Source organism: Diadema setosum, chromosome 11 (assembly GCF_964275005.1).
Source record: "Diadema setosum chromosome 11, eeDiaSeto1, whole genome shotgun sequence".
NCBI classification, from domain to species: Eukaryota; Metazoa; Echinodermata; class Echinoidea; order Diadematoida; family Diadematidae; genus Diadema; species Diadema setosum.
Window position 1 is genome coordinate 31,495,258 of NC_092695.1, and position 21,492 is coordinate 31,516,749.

At 37.9% G+C, this 21,492-nt stretch overlaps 2 protein-coding genes across 2 annotated transcripts in view; both read right to left on the minus strand.

Moving 5' to 3' along the window:
- LOC140234579 (transmembrane protein 131-like) overlaps nt 1-21,492 on the minus strand; it is a 96,161-nt gene that overhangs the window by 40,118 nt on the left and 34,551 nt on the right. The window contains exons 6-9 of the mRNA XM_072314600.1: nt 15,477-15,590; nt 12,140-12,262; nt 11,364-11,444; nt 7,289-7,466 (exon numbers count right to left, since the gene is read on the minus strand). Coding sequence (XP_072170701.1) covers nt 7,289-7,466; nt 11,364-11,444; nt 12,140-12,262; nt 15,477-15,590 — 496 coding nt within the window. The remainder of the gene's footprint in view (nt 1-7,288; nt 7,467-11,363; nt 11,445-12,139; nt 12,263-15,476; nt 15,591-21,492) is intronic.
- On the minus strand, nt 1,051-2,718 carry LOC140234886 (piggyBac transposable element-derived protein 4-like). Its single transcript, XM_072314929.1, has one exon. It carries the CDS (start codon nt 2,716-2,718, stop codon nt 1,051-1,053), a length of 1,668 nt encoding a protein of 555 aa, XP_072171030.1.

A 21,492-nucleotide genomic window follows, 5' to 3' on the forward strand; every position in this document is an offset into this window, starting at 1 on the left:
CCTGTCGTATCACTTTTTGCCATGATAGTTTTCATGTTTCTCTTGATCATTATCAAACTATGTTGTACTACTTGTACATTTGGATGAGCTAATAATAATATGGGCAAATATAAGTCAACTATTAGAATTCATGTTTGCACTATAAATAATTTCATATAATACAAGAAATGTCTTATATCATAAGAAATCATTTATAGTCCAAACATGAATTACAATAGTTGATTTATTTTTTTCTTTTATTTCCAAATATCATTAGAATGATTTTGTAATTATCATAATTATTATTATTATTATCACACCTATTATTATTATTAATATTATCATTATTATTATTATTATTATTATTACTATTACTATTATCATCATTATCCTTTGCTTATTAGGTTCTGATATTTACAAATGTCATGATATTTGATGTTGCTATGTGTTCTGTCTTTACATGGCAAAATGGGATTTTTTTTTTTCATCCAGGGGCAAAGAAAAAAGAGAGAAGGAAATGAAAGGGACAGAATGGGAAACACCTGCTCTGCAGGCTCTCTTTATTGTAGCATTCCATACAACATAACTATACATGTACAATTGTGAATACAATAAACAAGTAAACAAGTTAACATTTCAAACTGGACCTAAAACAAATTCATTGTCTAGCTTTTAGTTGAATTAATTTTTGAAGTGAACCTGAATAACTGAACAAGGTAAAAGAAAATAGGAAGTTAAATTCCTGCAGTGATTGCTCATGTGAATTAGAAAGGACATTACAAAACAGAGTAATGTGAAGTTTTTGTTTTCAAGTTACCAGTTTGATAAATTTTTCCTGAAGGAAGTCCAGTTTGAGATGTTACATTGCTTTTACAATGAATTACCATAACAAATTTACAAACAGAAATGAAGCATTATTTGGAATCCTGACAGCACTGACAACTGAGAATCGATCACAGTGAGATGCCACTCTCAAACAAAACATAACACTAAAACACAATCTACCACCCATATGCTGCAAACACATCAACCACTTACATCCCATGCTCTCGCTGCTCTCTACTGCACCATCTACCATCCATGATATGCAGCAAAGGATTTGCTGCACATCACCACTTCACACCTCACACAGAACGTTCGGGTCTCACAACGCCGCCTCTCTCTCTTGCACGCCTGGCACACTCGCCGAGATGGTCCCTTCCCAAGAGCATGACCACCATGATTCTGGTCATCACGACCGTCATCACCATGGGAACTGAGGAGAAGTTTGGCCAAACGCTTCCGGAACTCAAGCTGAGTCAGCGGTTTTGGGCGTCCACTTCTGGTTTCCCTCTGATGGGCCTCAGATTCATTCATGAGAATGAATGCATTAGCTACGGCCACATCAAAGAGAAACCAGAAGACATACACCCACCACCGCCGACTCGCGCGAAAGGTTGGATACTCCGTCCTCAGCTGGTCAGCTCGGTCGACTCCTCTCATGAACTTGTTGTACTCACGGAGAGCGACAGGGCATGGGACCACCCTCTTAGTCCCATCTCGCTGCTTGCGATCGACAGTTGTCTGTGCTGTAGGATCATCGGCTGAAGAGAGCAGGTTCACAAGATGCTTGTCCTGCCAAGCATAGGCTGAAAGCTGGCCACGCTGGAGCACATTGAACTCACCCTGTACTTTCAGCCTAGGCTCGGCAAGTTCAGCATGTGGCAAACCTCGACGGTTGCGACGAACCGTCCCTCGAGCAAGGGTGCCCTTCTGCTGGAGGCTCTCGAACAGATCAACAGTGGTGAAGAAGTTGTCCATGTTGATCACATGATGCTTCCCCCGAAGCCGTTCAGTCAACTCAGTCACTACACGCGCTGCCAACCCTCTCTCACGCCCTCTTCTCTTCTCTTTCCCAACATACACCTGAAACTCATTGCAGTATCCATTCACAGGGTCAGCTCTCATCCACACCTTTATCCCATACTTCGTCGGCTTGCTTGGAATGTACTGGCGGAATCCGAGACGGCCACGGAAAGCAATCATGGCCTCATCAACTGAACAATTTTGGTGAGGATTGTATTGCTGCACACAGTTTGCCAAAACTTCATTCAACACCGGTCTAATCAAGTGCAGCTTGTCGTGATTTTGGTGCTCTTTTGGTAGGTGTTGAGTTCGATCGTTAGCATGAAAATTCACGCTAATTCCTTCAAAACGTTTCCGAGACATGAACTCAGCGATACGGAGATGGCCAAAAACATCATCGGAACTCCACATCCAGCGCATTTCTGGGAGAGGCATTATGCTGAGGTACAGCCGAATACCAAGGTAACACTTCATTTCTTCCACTGACACAGGCTGCCACCTAGGGAGATTTGGGTTGGCTTGCCGCTTTTGTGCAGCATACCGATTTGTCTCCTGGACCAAGTGCTGGATCAAAGTCAAAGGAAATAACAAGAAGAAAAAATCCAGCACTGTAGACGTTTCATTCAGCTTTGTTGTCGGTCCAGGTGGAGGTCCTGAAAAGGACCTTGCCAAAAAAGAATGCAGGTCTCTAGACCACTCCTGAGCGTCAGCTTGTGTGTCAGTGTCACTCTCATCATCATCATCATCACCATCATCACTCGAACTTTCACCAACATCACTGTCATCATTAGAGTCATTCCCACCGATCTCATCCACCGCAAAACCCTCAAAATCACTGTCATCTTCGTCACTCAAACCAAACACAGCAGCATACGATTCATACCTGGCAGACATATTGCAGTACAAAAATGAAATGGAGGTGAAAAATGATAAAACACGAATACGATCGACAACGAAGGCAAATTACCGTAGAAAATACAATACAGAATATCTTGCACCGAAATCTAAAAAGGAGAAAAAAAACTACAATGAGAAATACTACGATGAAAACACGAAGCTTGATGACGAAGGACGGAGCTGCGGAGACACTTACGCCTACGGTAGGTACAATAGGTGGGCTACACGAAAAGTACGATGGTCACACACACACAACGACGTTCAATCAATCAACCGACACTCGAACAAAAACTCACCTCCAAATTGCTGCAAACGAAATAATCACGCAACAAAAAATGGAACACAACACGATCAGATGTACTGCTGTACTCTGAAAATAAAGGGATAGAGTGAAATGAAAGCAAAAGAGAGAAAAATGAGAGAAATGGACGAAACCCTACAGAACTAATGTCACACTAACGTAATGCGACACAGCAATACCTTCGTAACCACAGTGAGTAAACAGGTATCGGACAACAAGTCTCAACTGCAATCGATAACACGATACCGCGCGTAAGAAATCACTGCCGTTGCTGGAGCAACAAAGATGCAGGCGCGCTGTAAACATGAATATTGATTAGTTTCTCAGCAGGCTCGAACCCCTGGCAGGTGTTTTGGCCAATAAGAGACATTCTAAAATAGGTTTCTTTGCATAAATTATTTTTCTGAGTCCCAGTAACGATCTCTGTGATTGGCTAGAATTATTCTACAGCTCCTGGCCAAGCCTGAGGTCTCAGGACGCCCTCTTTTGGTCATAAATAATGCATCCCACGTTTTTTGTGGGATGAGACGTGGATGGGTTAATGTATCGCAGTGAGAATGACGATCAATCCAATCCAAGCACCATAACATCTGAAGATTGATTCCCTTTAAGGAGCAAGCAGGGACTGCTGGTTGAGGGTACAGGCAGTGCACATCACTCTACGGCTTTAAGCCTCACTTATCACCTCTGGAATCACAAGTGATACCACGAGAGAATGTAATCAGCGACAATATCAAAGGTAAACATCTTTATCCTTGTCTCAATCTCTGAACAATCTAACCTGCCTGAAAGTGAGTGACTGCAATGTGTATCCACAGAGGACAATATAATCCGTGTACACACTCACTTCCCTGCAACATTACAGAAAGCTGATGCAAAAAAGGGGGAAAATAATCCATCCCCTTTGATATCAATGCGTGGCTGAAATGATTTCATCAAAAAAAAAAATGTTCAAAGAAAAATCCCTACTGTCAAGGTATCTCCATAATACAGAAGGGGTAAAAAAAAAGCATTTAACATACAGAGAAGTAGTAATAAAGAGAAGGCCCTCCTTTTATACTCCCACTACAAATCAAATCTGAATACTGCATCAACATAGGCAAAAGATATGAACAGAACATCTGACAGGAACTAGCTAGGTAAACTCTTTGCTAATTTAAGTGAAAGCATGATTGTTGTCAAAAGGAAACAGGGGAAAAAACCCAGGCTTCTTGTAAAAAAAAAAAAAAAAAAAAAAAAAAAAAAAAAGTACCTATGTTTCTATTCTATTTCTGGACTATCTGTACAAATATGCTAAAAAGCAGTAATAACCGAAAGTGATTTTGAAAGAAAATGATTGCATCACTAAAGCTGTTAAAACTGTAATGGAGACGAAAACAAGAGACTTAAGTGAAACGTAATCACACACGTATGAGTGGGTTTCCTCTTTTTGCTGTCATTACAAGAATTAGCATCAGAGAGATATAACAAGTACTATCAAATCTCTTGATGCATTCTCCTCCTGCTCATCACTTTGAAGGTAGAGGGGGAAAACTTTATCAACTTGAATACCGCCAGCTGAATTGTAATTGACCTCTGATGAGCCTACTGTGCAACCCAAAATCGAAAAAACTGTCACCCATGGAAGTGGGGTGCTTGTAAATCTATGCCTCTGATATTGTGTAAAAATGCAGCCATTATTAGAAAGGGAAAATAGACATTAAAATCAAGGCGAAATATTTTTTTTTTTGAATAATAGTGAATGACTGCACTACAAACCATTGTTTTTTTCATGGACATTAGTGTTAGAATAAGCAATTTTGGTACACAATTTAGTAACATGAGGATAGATCTGGTCAAAGATATCTTGATAGCACGATTTTGAGAATTTCTATTATTTTGCTTGCATGTTTTTGTCTCGTTTGTTTATTCACTTGAAGATCATCACACACCTAAGTCGGGCAAAATTAACATTTCTCTGTTTTGTAACATGAATAACCCCTTCAACGAGAGTTGCTTGGCCCATATTTCTGTATTTGCACACAGTGTTTTCCACCACTGATCTGTTCAAGTACACCCTGACACATTATGAAGACCACAAAAGAGGAAATTCATCAAGTACAGCATGGCTATCAGCCCGTCACATTTAGGCAGTGAGAGATTATGCATTTCCCTCTTTTGTTATTTTGGTCGAAATCAACCCCAGTTTTTCTCTTGCAGACAGGGCTCCAAAGGTGTCACTCTTTGTGTCAGCATACAACTGTACCATGTGCACCGAAGTGGCATAATTGCTCCGCTGCCCCTGTTTTGTGACATATCTGAAAACAGGGATGGTATTGCAATTGGTACCCTTGCGGCCTTCGTGACAGCTTCCTGCTTGGCAGGCAGTTTCCTTCATCTTCACTCTAGAACTTCTCTTTTCTGGTCCAAAAAAACATGTTTGGACTTCCAAAAGACCTACATTGTATCTTGGTGCAAAGTCATTGGCTCCCACAAGCTGACTTTCTTTGTTATTTTGATAGTTCATATCTTTTGAAACAAACTGGTAGACCTAGCATGTTGGGTTCTTCAATCTCTCCATTCCAGCAAAACCAGGACAGCATTAATAGTTGGGCCATGCATTATGCAATCAGTCTTATATACATGTAATTCATTCATCATCTTTCATAAAATAGGGAGAAATTATGACATCAACAGCACCGACTTAAGTTTTTAAACTGCACTTAGTAGGTGCGTACACAGATGTAGTCCCCCCCCCCCCCCCCCCCCCCCCCCCCCCCCCCCGACCACTGTGGTATTACAATGCACAAGAAACATGAAAGTCTACTATCCTACAGATCGCCATGGGCTGGTCAGTCCATATACACCACATGAGGCTTTATGAAGTTTTTTAGAACATGATTTTCTCTCTACACAGCACACCATACCTACCCTGCTTAACTCAGCATTATTAATCAACTACATCCATGTATACACTATTGACAAAGGTAAGATAAATTCCACAGTATGACTGCATACATAATGATTTGCATTTTTTAATGTGTGTAATCACACAGACTTAATCAGATTTCGATAAGCTGTTATCATAGGAAAAGCTGCCAAATTTGCAGAATTTTATAAACACACAGATAACATGGGCAACCTGACAAAAAACACAATGCCTCTGGCATAGCCTCAACATAGAGAGATGCAAACATACCAGATTAAGAAAATACAAACAACAAATGACCACGTGCACATTTACAAGGTCAAGTTTCAATACCATACTTACTGCCCGATGCCATGTAATCTTACCGCACTCAAAAGTGAGGCCCACAGCTACACTCAACCTTTACAAGGATTGTATCGTTTTGGTTGAAACCTAACTTAAGGTTTCTAACATTTTTTGGTGAGATAATGAAATACGTCTTCTGAAATATGACAGAGCATGTAATTCCAAGAGGGATTCAATGTTTATTTGACAAAAATTGGCTTTGAAATGGCTGAGATATCCAAAACAAAGCAATCCTAATAAAAGGTGGGATCTACCTTTTATCAGGATTACTTAGTTTTACTTTGTTTTTGGATGTCTCACCCATTCCACAATCGATTTTCATCTAATAAACTGAATTCATCTTAGAATGGTATGCTCTGCATCATTTCCTAAGTGGTTCCTTGGTATCTGGCAAAAAGTTAAAAGCCCAATCCTCACCTCCACCAATATCCCTTTAACCTCAAGTGACTCAAATACATTTGTTGTGTTTTGGTTTCCTGTCCTTCACACTCAAGTGCTTTTCAGGTAATCTTCCCGGAACCATTACTGCCAGTTATCGTATTGGACATGTAACATAGCACACATATCCAATGCCACGTTATTGATAGTGGTAATGACAAGCATTAAAGGGATGGTACAGCATTGGTTTAGGTGAGGATTCAGCTCTTTAACTTTTTGCAAGATACCTAGAAACCACTAAATGAAATGTTAAAGAGGATACAATTCTCAGAGGAATTCAAGGTTTATTTGATGAAAATAGGATTTGAAATATCCAAAAACAAAGCAAAATCAAGCTAATAAAAGGTGGGTCCCACCTTTGTTTTGGATATCTTGGCCATTTCAAAACCAATTTCCATCAAATTCCTCTTACAATTACATGTTTTTTCATAAATGACAAGAGGTTTCTCATTATCTCACAAAAAAAAATTACAAGCCTGAAGCAGTCCCACCTCAACCAAAACTATACCATCCCTTTAACATATCTAATGCAACGTTATTGATGGTGGAAATCACAAGAGTTAAAATAATCTCACCTGAGGAAACTTCTACCTCCACTGGTAGCATGAGAAACTCCCCTTCTTCCATCTCCAGGGGGCCCTGCTTCTGCGATGTGCGGTTGGTGCGGATGCGGATGAACGCCGTGTGGTTGTTCTCGGTCCGCCCCACAAAGCTCGCCCGCATCACCGACTTTGTCTGGTAGGGGGCAATCTCCTGTGGATCAGACGTGAGAAGGCGCTATGTCAGGCAAGCCCCACAAGGCATCACAATATGAATACACGCCGCCATTTGTAGAATGATAACCTAGTCCACAAGGCAGCATCCTTACAATAACAAACCAACTCAACCACATGGAGCCTTATTGCTCACCACGCATCAAAAAGTGCTCAAGGGAGATGAATCTAACTTTTTCTAATTTTTTAATCTAATTTTTCACTTTTCACTTTTATTTCATGATAGTTCAAAATCCACCCTATTACACACAAGCCTATAGAAGCTAATGTCTTTGTGTTGTTATAATATACAGGGTGAAAGACAAAAATCTGACTTTAAAAAAAAAGAAAAAAATCTACCATGTAAATTCAAACTGCACATTTGTTTGATATTCTCATTGTTCTCTAGAAGCTGGCTCATAAATACATACTTAAGATAAATATAATCTGGCATTGCACAATACTCAGTATTAAAGTGCTGTATCATGGCAAATTTGGATCTTGACTAAGAACTATAAACACAACATGTGTTGAATTGCACAACTTGGATTGCTCACCCAAGTAGAGCACACAAAGGGGTTGTTATATAGTAAAGAACTAGTCCTTATGTGTACCAGGAGACATATACAGTGCACAATTATTATGCACCTGAAATCAAACAATGCAATAGAATGAAAATTATGATTTTGCTGAGACTCAGTTAAGAAAACAGGGTAAGTATTAAAAAGCAACAACAAAGACTTTGCTCAAAATGAAACGTGCTGTATGGTTTGACTCAATATTGTAATTCATGTAAAAAAAGCCAAATTTACCGATTTACTACATACCATGAAATACAAGGGAAAGACTGGTTGAAATATACTATGCAACAACAGCTAAAGGAGTTTAAAAAAAAAGAAGTTATATGCTGTTCATATCTTTAATGTACACTTATTTCAGAATGATATATTGAATCAAGTACTAGACAGATCGGTAGAACATCAACTAGTTTTCACTTCATTTTTCTGAATATAATTTTTTTTTTTTTGCCTTTAATAACCCATTTATCTAAAGTAATGTCATTCTTAATAGTAGGATAAAATCTAATTCCACTGTATTTTCATTTTTCAAATGATCCAGAATTCAAGGCAACATCATGAACAGATATTAGCAAGGTTGTAAAGGCAACAGGATCCAGACAATTATCTCAGTTTAGCAGTCTACCCGCTTGAGTTGAGATATTAGATTCAAAGCCACTTGTGTCATGCTTGTGGTTTGTAACATGTTGTGCAAATCTTAATCAACTGAAATTTGATGTGACAAATGAAATTCAAGTCATTAAAAAAAAAAACCACGCACACACACAAAATACTAAAACTAACACATGCCTATATTAACAAACAGATATGAAGATACACAACAGTTGATAGATTTAATTTTATTTTATTATATTTTCAATGAAACTCTCCACAATTTGGCTTCAGAGAGATTCCCTTGTCTAAAATCTAGCTGAACACATCACATTGCATATGATACACATTCATTCCTACTCCTGTAAAATGAGGATTTCAAGTTTTGAAAAACATGCAGTATTGTACTGTCTCATCACTATCACAAGTACGTATTTCAAGATAACCGTCCACATTTACAAGTTTTCAAGCCATCACAAAATAATGTTGAGCATATGAGAATGGCATCAGTCCTACCACTCAAATGAACAATGCTTTAATTCAACCCCTGCATTGAAAAAAAATAAAATGTGATTTTGAGATTGAATCCATATGACTTATCTAAATACCAATGATGATTACTGACTAGACAGGCACATACTGTAAATGAAGCCAGACAAAAACCTAAATCACACACAAAAAGAAAGATCAATGACCTTTACTAATTCTGTGCAGAGAAGCCATATAATAGCCGTAGATATCTCTTAATTAAGTACTACACTTGGTTGCCATAGTGACAACATCCTTCTGCAAGAGCTTTAATACAGCTCCAGCTCATTCTGCTTTCATTTATAAGAAACAGATAAAATGGTATATTCATTAACTTGCTCATATGATATAAAAAAAGACATAATACAACTTCATAGTATATATACAGTGCACTCCCGTTATAACGAAATGCTCGGGACCGGCAGTTTTCTTTCGTTATAACGAAATTTCGTTATAACCGAACAAATACAATATAACGAAAACAAGGAACCACATATATATATATATATATCATATCATATTAACTGAATACTCATCATACACTGGAAAGCTATGTGAAATGTGATGGGATAACTGTATTACAATAATAAACGCAAGTTCCCCTCAGAAACTGTGCGTGAAACAAGGAGCAAACACACAGTGGTGTGAAGCGTTCACCCATGCAAAGACGCAATAAATGCTTTTTCCGCTACGTATTTTCGAAAGCAATTCGCATTTCGTTATAACGGAGCACATTTCTTTTGTTTTTCTTTGTCTGTGGCGCTCGGTAAAGACTTCGTTATAACGGAAATTTCGCTATAACCGTGTTCGTTGTAAGCGAATTTTGTACCATAGACTTTAATGGTGATAATTTTGGGACCAGAAGATTTACTTCGTTATAACGAAATTTCGTTATAACCGTGTTCGTTGTAACGGGAGTGCACTGTATATATATATATATATATATATATATATATATATATATATATATATACACGTATGTGGCACTCAGTACAAAACAAAATTAAAAATGTCACTCAGTCACCCAATACGCCCCCCCCCCAAGAGAAAGACAGATGGAGACATATCAACAGGTGGTACAATTCTTATGCCCTGGTAGTTAATGCATATCCATCCTACACCCACAAACTTTGGTTTGGCTCTCGGCATGCCCTCACACAAACCTGCTACATGATACATGATAACAATACACAAGCCCTGTGATGCTGCCAATCACATTATGTTCCCATACTGCGATGGTATCACACGATTCATGACGCTCACATCATACACCACACATATCACAATTTTGCTTTATGATTTTGTTTTTAAGTGGCTGCTAGTCAAGCTAAAAATGTTTGAAAGCAAACAACCAACGTACCAAGGCTCTAATTGAAGTTCCATCCAAAGGGCTAGGCAATGAGGACAAAGTGCCTAGCCTAGAGGCACAACCACAACCAGGGGTATTGAACCACCGACCTCATGATTGATAGTCCATGGTCAAGACCCAATGAGCCACAAAAGTTCCTAAATGGCTGAAATACTGACCATGGCATTAAGCTTACGTGAATGACTTGATTGGAATCAATGGCCCATTTCAATTGATGATGCAGGCTGATAATTGCAAGTAAAATTCTTTCATGGGAACTATCAGTGTCTATCAGTTCATCTCTCAATGTCTTTTCTATAATTAAAGCCCATGATATTCAAGTAATTCAGGCACACAAATTGAAACAGACGAAGTTATTTCACATTGATAAAGCTATAAAGAATCATCTCAATCTTTAAGAAAGCGATGACAACCAAATATAGACATAAAACATCACTAATCTGTCAAACAATGTTTGCTGCTCGCCATTACAAAATAATGCCAGGATAACAATGGCCCTAGCTGCCTGATCACATAACAGTATATGCCTAACAAGACATGTGTGATACCATCAGACTCAGTTACCCAGCGAAGTATTTGTCTTGTCTTCTCTTTGACAGCTACAACTACTATCACTACTGCTGCTACTACTACTACTACTACTAACACTTTTCCATACCACCACTATACCAATACTAAAAAATAATGATATGTAATTGTACTGAAATTTATGATAATGATACCATTCACAATGTAAAGAAGACAGCAATGATCATCTTAATACTACCTTCAAAAATTGACACTAGCATGACACCTTCGATTGTGATAGATGATTGAACCACACTGTACTCACCCACTGATTTTGGGGGGCTTCTTGTGAACCTGAGGGTAGCTCTAGATGGAGATCACCTCCACTGCTGTACATTTCTGTCACCTGTGAGAAGTAAAGGACCAGAAAGCTCCATGTGTGTAGGTGACACATTGCTCGCTGAGGAAAACATGTAGCAGGGTTTTCTGTCTATTCATGGCAAATATATCGACAGCTAGAATCCTCCTCTGCAGGGGTAAACACTTCTCACAAAATACAAAACCGCATGTTGAATCTATCCCCCTTCCCCCCCCCCCCAAACAAAAAAAAAACAAAAAAAAATCCCTTTAACAGGAAGTACCATGAAACAAAATACTGTGTGAAACTTTCTTAGGTCCCTTGGAGAAATGGAATATTTGAAATATTTAAAACAAAACTATCAACTGACTTGTGGAACCTCTTACTCGACACAAGTATCAATTTTCATGAAATTATTCAAAATGTACTGACATCTTGAAAAGACTCTTGCTGTACACAATGTAGATCAATAATCTTTAACTTCTAGTGAAATACACATGGTCAACTTTTCCCCCAGCACTCTGGCATTTAAACTCTATGTTCACCATTCTGCTTATTTGATTTAACTGTCTTTATCAAAGCTATCTTGAACATGGTATGGTATTGCACTTTACATTTGGGTTGCTGTTGAAGAAGACTATTTAACATAAAAGTTCAGTGAGAAAATGTAAAAGAATATGGTATATATACAACACAGGGGTATATTCTGATATATATCACAGTGACACGAAAGGGCTACTCACCATGAGACCTGAGCTGAAAGGGTTATGCATTTTAATTAAAGGTGAAAAGCTGCTGTTGAGGGGGACCCGCGCGCCCAGGAACGGGCGCAACCTGTACGGGTTGGGAACACCTGTGCCAAAAACCTGTGATGAAATGAGATGAAAGAATACATTAACTACTGTAGTAGAAAAACAACAACAAAAATGCATCCTTTATAAGGAAGGGTGTAAGAAGGTTGAAGAATGCAATTATCCCTGCCTTTGTTACAAGTAGGTCAACTGAGACACAGCTTTAAAAAGGAAGTGGTGTGCTTTTGAAAGCTACCATGTTTTCTATATCATGCCAACATGGTGGTAAAAAAAAATTGAAGCAATAGAAACATATGGTACTTCCACACTTAAGCATGATAAAAATGCATACTGCTCAACCCCTTTCCAGACTATTTTCTGTAATTACTTACAACTACTAACCAAAGAGTAGTACTAATCAAGCAATTTCTTAACTGTCTTGCAAGAAATTTCTAAGCAGTATGTTATCTTCTTTATTTGATTGATAGATATCACAGTTAAAAGCAAGAAAGAAACTTTTTAATACACACCACTTTCCTCTGAAACATATGCTAATGTTCTGAAATGTGCATTGATCATTTAATCTATCTCTTCTCTTCAGGTATCAAAGTTTAATTACAATTATCTTTTATATCAAATTCCTGAAAGGACAGCGAGATACACATAACATGTACATAAAAGGGCCTTCATGCACTTGTTATTGGGTTATTCTAAAAAAAAAACAAACAAACTTGACGGGCAAACACACACCAATGAATACAAGGGTTCAAAGGTCCATCACACTGAGCTACACAAATATCTCAGCGTACCAAAGGCACTTTTCCATATGCTCAGTTTCTGGGCGTCCTTTATGTCAAAAAGACTGCTCAACTCTCTCATTTTTTCCTCACTAATAAACAAAAATACAACTTGCACACAGTACAATCACTCATCTAAAGTCTAGCTTTAACATAATATGAAGATGAGCTGTCATTTTTTTTTTTAACTGTATATATAAGTTTTACATGTTAGTTCCTTTACCAATAAAAGTAAGGCTCAATTTTTGTTCTGCTTTGTTTTAAGATATACTATGTGTATTTGTGCCTGAGTGGCTGTGTTTGCAACTACAATTCAGGAGTTATTGTCACTGTAAATGTCGACTTTAGTCACTGCTTAGCAACTCACTTGGTACAAGATGTTTGTGCCGCTAACACCTCGACTGACACTCTCAAATAATTAATCAAATTAAATAATCAAGTAATCAATGGATATTTTCATCTATTTCTGTATTCCACAATGATTTTAATAATAAGCCAATATTCACCATAATATTATACTCAAAAACCTCAAGTCTTTCTAAAATAAGGCTGATTAAGGTTCACATAAAACTTTAGAGAGAAAAAATCACATACAATTTCTGTGTATTAGGCTGAAATTTGTGATGCTACACTTCAGCTTGTGAGCTGCTGCCAAGAAAGCCCTTTGATGACAAAAACATCTCACATGCTTGGACAATCATGTAAACACTGCAAGAAACACGATGTGTACTAGACTTTTCTGAACACTGCACATCTCAGAATTCTGGGCAACAACAAGAACATCTTGAAATCAGCGCAAATGAAAAGACAGCAGTTCTTGGCAAAAATCTTGCATACTCATGTCTTGATGGACCAAGATAATTCATACAGCATACAGGACAATATTTGTCCTTTCACTGCTGATGCAGAATTTAATGGTCTGTTTTATTGTTTGCCTGGGCCAAACCGAATGAGAATGGCCAAAGATACTAGTATACATGCCTGTGGTGCTCCCACATTATGTGTATGAAGACTGAAGACCGTCAGCATTGCACCCGGACATCACGAAACTCACACTCAACAGGATACACAACTACCCGTTTGGCAACTCGCCAATGCCAGTTCGCAACCTTTCATCTCCTCTTCCTTGCAAATTACAGCGCCGATGTCTAGACCGTCGTAGTACTAGTACAGGTGTTAGCAATGTTAGTAAACAGGGCTAACACAATCTGCGTGTGCACTGGCATCAACTCAACAATGATCCACTCAAACTGAGCGAGAATCTCACTTGAAAGGAAAATGGATCGATATTCATATGTATACATATTTGTACGAATCAAAATAGCATAAACTCAATTCTTTACAACGAATCATATCACTATAATAACAATAGTTTATTTATGGTTTTGTTTTGTTTTGTTTTGCTTGAATTAATGATTAAGGGAAAGTCAACACAGACGGTTAGAGGAGAGAAAAAAAAACCTCTCCCATAAATGGTGTATGCAGCTGCAGGCGTATGCAGCTGCAGGCGTAAAGCAAAGACATACACGCCTAGGAGATTTGGCTCTGGTTTTGGCCCAATCAAAGGAGACAAATTATGTGAAAAATTGTGCTTGGTAGTATTCTCTTTTTAGATACAAAAAGTATTTTTGGCAGGACCAGACTTGGTGTTTTCTAGGATATGACACAAAATAAAGGCAAACAAAGATAACAACAGTCACTCCAGACGGTGAAAATTGATAAAAACGACCGACAGCTGGTCATATCATCCACTGCTCCAGTAAAGAGCTCCAGAGTGGGTTATAATCAAAATGTTCAACATCTTGTCAATGTATCACCAAGGGTTCCTCAACACGCAACCACAAAGATCTCTACAGGTCACCATGGTCACAGCAGAAAGATTCCATGATTTTGCCCCGTTCAGTCCACATCATTGTGGGAAGGTTTCATACCTACGAAAACAACATGTCTGTAAGCATGTCTCTGACATGCGTATCTCAACATGTTTACTGAGTTACAGAACCTGGTCACTAACTGCAGTTACAAGCAAAAATAAAATAATAAAAAATAAATAAATAAAACAAATAAATAAATAGATAGATAAATTTTTTTTTTAAAAATGTATACTGCAGCTATGTCATGAATTGCAAGCCCATCAATGAATCAAACAACTCTCAACTCAGCAACATGCCAGTGTACTGTATGCTCGCACCATGTCAGAAGTGAGAATACATGGACAAGCTTAGCTATATCTCCTACTTAATGTTTTAGAAGTAAGACTGTAAATGCACAACAGTTGTGTACAATTTGATCATGACTGGCCGGACACAATTTAAAAAGAAAAAAAAAAAAAAAAAAAAAACACATAATTGGGAGGAACAAGATGCTTTTAGACTTCACATAAAAAAATTGTTTGAATAGCATATTTCTAAACATGTTTAGTTCTTTGCTCTTCTCAAAGGGCTCCTAAAGTATCTAGTAAAATATACATTTATAAGCACTCAGATGCTTACCTGGTATGGCGTGGTCCCGGCACTTGTGCGAATAAAAATTGTATTTTCTACATTTCCTGGCATTCTTGCTAAAAAGACTACATCAAACGTAGTGTTCCCGTTTGGCGGTAAAACCTGAAAAGACACACACACATAAAAGAAATAAATAAAACAGTGAAAACGCTCAAATGTGAATACCAATCTCATGAACATGAATTTAAAAGAATTACGAAAACTTATACAGGTTTCAATTCTTTTTCTTTTTTTATAAACTTTCATGACTTCAAATGAAAACAAATATTTAATTAGTCTCTACAAATTTTGAGAAATTTCTCACGTACTGTATACATAAACTACTAGTATACAATTTAAAAGGTTCTTCTTTTCCCACTAGTATAGTCAAGTACATGTATGCTACTCATATTTCTGAATTTGTGAAACTCTTAAGCTTCTCCTGTCAAGTGAGCACAAAATTTGCACTGCCCCTAAACAATACTTGTCATAGGTATGTTTACATTCCTTCAGATCTTTATATATGGACATGATACCTGCATTTTGGCATACATAGATATGACTTTGCTTGATGATATGAAAGCATGAAGGAATGAGAACTTGCTTTTCATGCAAAAACAGAACATACATTTGTATACTCAAAGTCAGCAGTACAGGGGAGAAAATGAATGCATGTCCTTGTTTTGAGCTTTGCTTTGGCCAAAGAGGCCAGGACTTGTCCAAATAGTTTCCGCTTTCTGCCGGAATTCAGCAGAATAGGAAACTTTGTGTTTGAATATGTGTTCAGTGGCATCGGCGGAAATTGGATGGCATTGCAAAAACAAAAAACAAAAAAATCCTAAATACAACAGTGAACCAACATTAGGTGGCCCTGGAAAAGAGAAAAAAAAAAATAGACACAAAGCCCTAGACACACACACACACACACACAGTTTGATGAGCAAACATTAGAGTTCTACGTTGTTTTGAGAGGTCACTGCATCTATTGCTTGTTCTGACACATCAACCAGTCACAGCACAAACAAATTGTGTGTATGCCAACTACCTTGACATCTTTTCATTTGATGTCCTCTACAACATACCAATACTATGACTAACAATCACAAGAAACACTTCAAGAGCAAACATGTAACAATGAAGGTGACCAAGAACCTATTATTGCAATAGTCACCAACACTTTCTTTGATTTCACAGGTCAAAATATGTTCTCATTTCTTTATTTTGATGACATGAACTGTCATATTTCACTCAGGGAGGGTCTGCAAATATTTCAGCTTCGGCACAAGAACCTCTCCACTCTAATGAAAAATGATAACAAATGGCATTGCAAATACAGTGTCGTTATTTCTTGAGAATTGATCATTTTATTTTTATTCACGCACAAAGCTTACAATGCAATAGCGCCCTTCTGGTTCTCAGCTGATGATAATATTATGTAAGTTTGTGTGGGTGTATGTATGTATGTATGTATGTATGTATGTATATGAATGTGAAATATGCTTAACTTGCCTGTATATTTTAGTTGTTTCAATGTATAAATGTACAAGTGAGATTAGGTCATTTGAAAACTTTGTTCATTATGCGTCATTCTATTTTTCTTTTAATATAACGATTGTATAGTTTCATATTTTTAATAAAGTATGATTGCTGTATGATTACACAATGGAAATGTACAAAATGTTGTAATTCAGCAACCTGGCTGCAAACGAGTTTTCAAAGAACCATTACCATTACAGGGCCTATATTGGTAACTCACAAACCATACATGCCAATACACAGCTCTGTCTGTACTAGTGTTTAGAGAGCTTGAAGATGAGCTTGTAAAAGAGATAGAGAGAAAAATATAACTCTGCAGACAGAGAAGGATAAGAGAGGAAAGAACAGACAAAGAAGGATAAGAGAGGAAAGAACAGACACAAACTGTAACAGACAGAAAGAATGAAGGCACACAGCCATAGCCATATAACAATACAGTATGCCGGATCAGTCAGCCTGAGAAGTTCAAAGTCTGTGGTGGTGGCATCACACAGTACTCATCACACCAGGACTGGTACAAAGCAGGCATGACTCAGCCTCAGCGTTTGAATCATCGGGCTATTTGTCCAAAAAGCTTCTCAGCTCCTTTGAACAATAATCGTCGACTTCAGCAGTCATACCGACTCATACGGTCAAGATACAGAAATTCTGTGATTGGTGCCGTAAAACAGCTGGATGCCGTGCTGACATCACATAGTGGGGTTGTTGGCGTATTTAGACAAAAATGGTTTTAACTCTTCCTCTGCTTGGAGTGCTGATTGGCACAAAAAATACCATGGTGTTGTACACACTGCCCAAAGTGCCAGGCACATAAAGAGGTCACGAATAAACCATTCTCTCTCTCGCTCTTCCATGAGAAATAGACACACACGCAATCCCAGCACAGCCATGATCATCATAGAACAAGGCCACCACTGTAAAATCAATATTCATATTCTGTAGCATATGAATTGATCATACATATGTATTAAAGACATTGAATAAAACAAATGTTGACATACTGTATATACTGTTATTTTCGTGTACAGATATTTTGGCGAATGACGAGGTCATAGACATTTTTGTGTACAGATATTTTGGCGAATGACGAGGTCATAGACATTTTCGTGAGATGTTTTCGCGAATCGATGCCCACCTTTACGTTAGTGCTCTATTAACAAAGCACATGTAGACATTTTCGCGTGTTGTTAAATTCGCGATCCAACTGTGATTCGCGAAATTCGCGACAATAATAATCTTATACAGTAAGCAAATATCAAGAATGTTTACAACTATTTCAGTGGTGGCAGGTCTTGCTACCATGACGCTATCAATGGACCCAGGGCTACAAAACTGAGGAAATTGTAGTCTTGCCTCCTTGTGTACATACCTCATGAGGATTCTAACAGAAGCACCATTAGGGTAAATGTCATCCACTATTTCATGTTTCCATGGAAACCGTTTGCATATCTTGTCAAATATTCAAACTGCCTTTACTCTCCTATTGCACACATTTGATCTCCCTAATAATTCATCTTCTTGTTCAACTGATTTCAGACAGATCATGTTTCAAAAACTTCACTCTGTGAGGGAAAATCCCATCCATGCATGGATATCAAGTAGCCAATCAGTTTCCTTGCACTGTGCCAACAGAGTCCACGATATTTATTTATTTTTTAATGATGAAAATTCTAAATGTATCCTGACATGTTTTAATGAAGTTCTATATTTGGTTCTCTGTAGTGTAAATGATAGTTTCGGGTTAAACACAACATGCCGCAATTCTGCCATCTATACCTTACCTTGTGAAGCAACAGAACATGAAAATCATCGCTGGAATTCCCATTATCTTTGGTCTCTTCTGAATGACTATAACACTATCTTCTGTGGTCACATGGTCAAATGCCCGATTCACATGTGTACACTGTGTCAAATCCATGAGTGAGTGTGGCAAAGTCTTTGAACTTCATAGGGCAAAAAATGGACCACAGGCACAAGCCCTTGAGCCTGTGCTTCAATCAGGGAGAGTGGTAGTGGTCACTGAAAGAACCAAAATGAGCTGTAATTCCTACAATACTCTGGTGGGAACCTGTTACTATGACAACATGGCATTATCTCCCGCTCCATCCATCCCCTCCCATTCAGAGAGTGTCCTTCTATTTTGCACATTTGACTTCATTTTTGGGCCAGTTTCTGGTCTGCTGGTGAGTACATTCAAACCTGGACACATTCAAACATTGGACATTCCTGTACAAATTCCCTCTGCAGTTACATCAAATATATTATGCATTTGGTCCTTGCAATAATTGGATGTGATGCATTCTAATTCCGCATTATTATGTGTAGTTGTTCTTATTCATGTGAGAGTTGGAGTATATGTATATCAAGCCTGATCATATGATGATAAGGTATGTTTCACTCATCAAACCAAACATCCCCCCCCCCCCCCCCCATGGTGTGACAAATTTTGTCTGCACCTCTTGAGGCGATACATTATTGATTCACACATTAAGCCTTGTAGGGTACAGTCATCTCAACAAACATCAATACTTTGGACTTAACAGGCTGAAAACTATTGATCCAGGTAACTTGGTATGACATCAGTTACATTTTGCTGCGGTTTGATTTATCATGAATTTTTCAAGTCGCCTGACATTTACAAAATCAAAATATGCCCGAATATTGCCTCTTGTAAACTCAAAATATGCAATCTATGCCATCACAATGGTGGAATATTGCAAACTTTACTTCCTGGAAAGAAAAAAAAAAAGTTATTCTCATATTCTTACTCTGTCGCTGCAATTATTGATCACAAATAAACCACATGAAAACTGTCTAATAAGTCTACATTCAGAGAATATTACACTCAGAAATATATCACTAAAAATATCTCAAAAGGTGGTGAGCACCAATATACTTAAAGGTACAGGACTCTCTTTTTGCTCAAAATTGAAGCCACTCACAACTTTTTAAAAAAAGAGGAAAATATCGACCACAGTTATATTACTTTGACCTTATATTTCCCCTTTCTCCCTCTCTTTTTCTCTATTTCCCTCCCCTATCTCGCTTTGTCTTCATATGGAAATTGCCTCGTAAAATTCTATGCAAAATCAAGGTCTGCTTCTGCACTTTGGAATGAAGTTACCCTGATCAGACTTTGTCATGAAAGGTGGGGGGGGGGGGTGAGAATAAATTATGAAGCTCACAGGAAAATGGTGAAACAAGATTATTTTTTTGAACAGTTTGTGAAGGAAAAATAGATTTATTCACTCATAAGTTTTGACTCTCTCAGAAAGTGAAAACAATAAACAAGTGGAAGTGTCTGAGTATATAGAAACAAAAATAGTTTCTGCAGGTCTTTGATGATATCCAAAAAGAATGGGCCAATTTGGACATATCTGCAGTCAGTATCAAACAAAATACTGTATTTGAAGTTTCACAGACTACAGTGCAAAAGCGGCTAATGTCACATATTTGGTATACATGGCAATGATAGGAATGTCCAATCAGTTTATTAAAAAAAAAAGGTAAATAAAAAACCTCTATCGGCCAATTCTTGAGTAGCAGTGGTCACTTCAGGATACCACACCAGAGGGAACTTTTCCTCCTCGGACTGACCACTGATTTCATTATCTGTCGCAAGCTGCATGGTCACTGGTTTAGTCATGAAATCCCTTTACTGGTAGAATATTAGAGCCCTGACAGAGGCAATAGATGGCCAAATGAGACCTCACCCAGATGACCAAGATACGGTATGCCAACAGGTGTGCAAACCACTGACAGTCATGGGAAGCTCTCACCACTATGGTTCAACGGTCAACATTGAACAGGACCAGGGCACCATTTAATAAAAGATGTTACGATAGCAACTCTTGCTGGAATGACAACTTCCAATAGCAATAGTCAATCAGGATGCTGGATTCTTGTCGTTACCATGACAATTGCCATTCCAGCAAGAGTTGCTATCATATCAAGTTTTTATAAAATGGGGCCCTGATCACCTATGCTATATCTCACCACGACCTGAAGCTGGACAGAGTTCAAGGCAAAGTCTGGCGCAGTGATGGGTCCCTTTTGGCCCGACCTTCAAGCAAGTGAATACTCTTAAGAGGAGGCGTGGCAGGGGAGAGGCATGTTGTTTAAGAGGTTGTATGTATGTATGTATGCATGACTAAGAGCATAGAACTCTCCTTTATTTCTCTCTTTGTTTACAATACTTACTATTAAAAATTAAATGTAGCATGTTTCACATAAAATAGGGATGAATTAGGTCATTAAAACAAGATGGTAAGCACGTTCCAAAAAAAAGAAAAAAAATGAATGGAAAAGTGAAGCAAATTGAAAGAGAATAGTATACCTTAACAGCATCAAGGGCTTACAGTGATGACATAAAATGATTAGAAAGAGTTGATTTATACAGGAATGGAACACATTACAATGCTGGAATAGTTAATCACAGGTGTCGGATTAAAAATGTGAAATAAACTAAAGCTAGTATCTAGTGAGGACA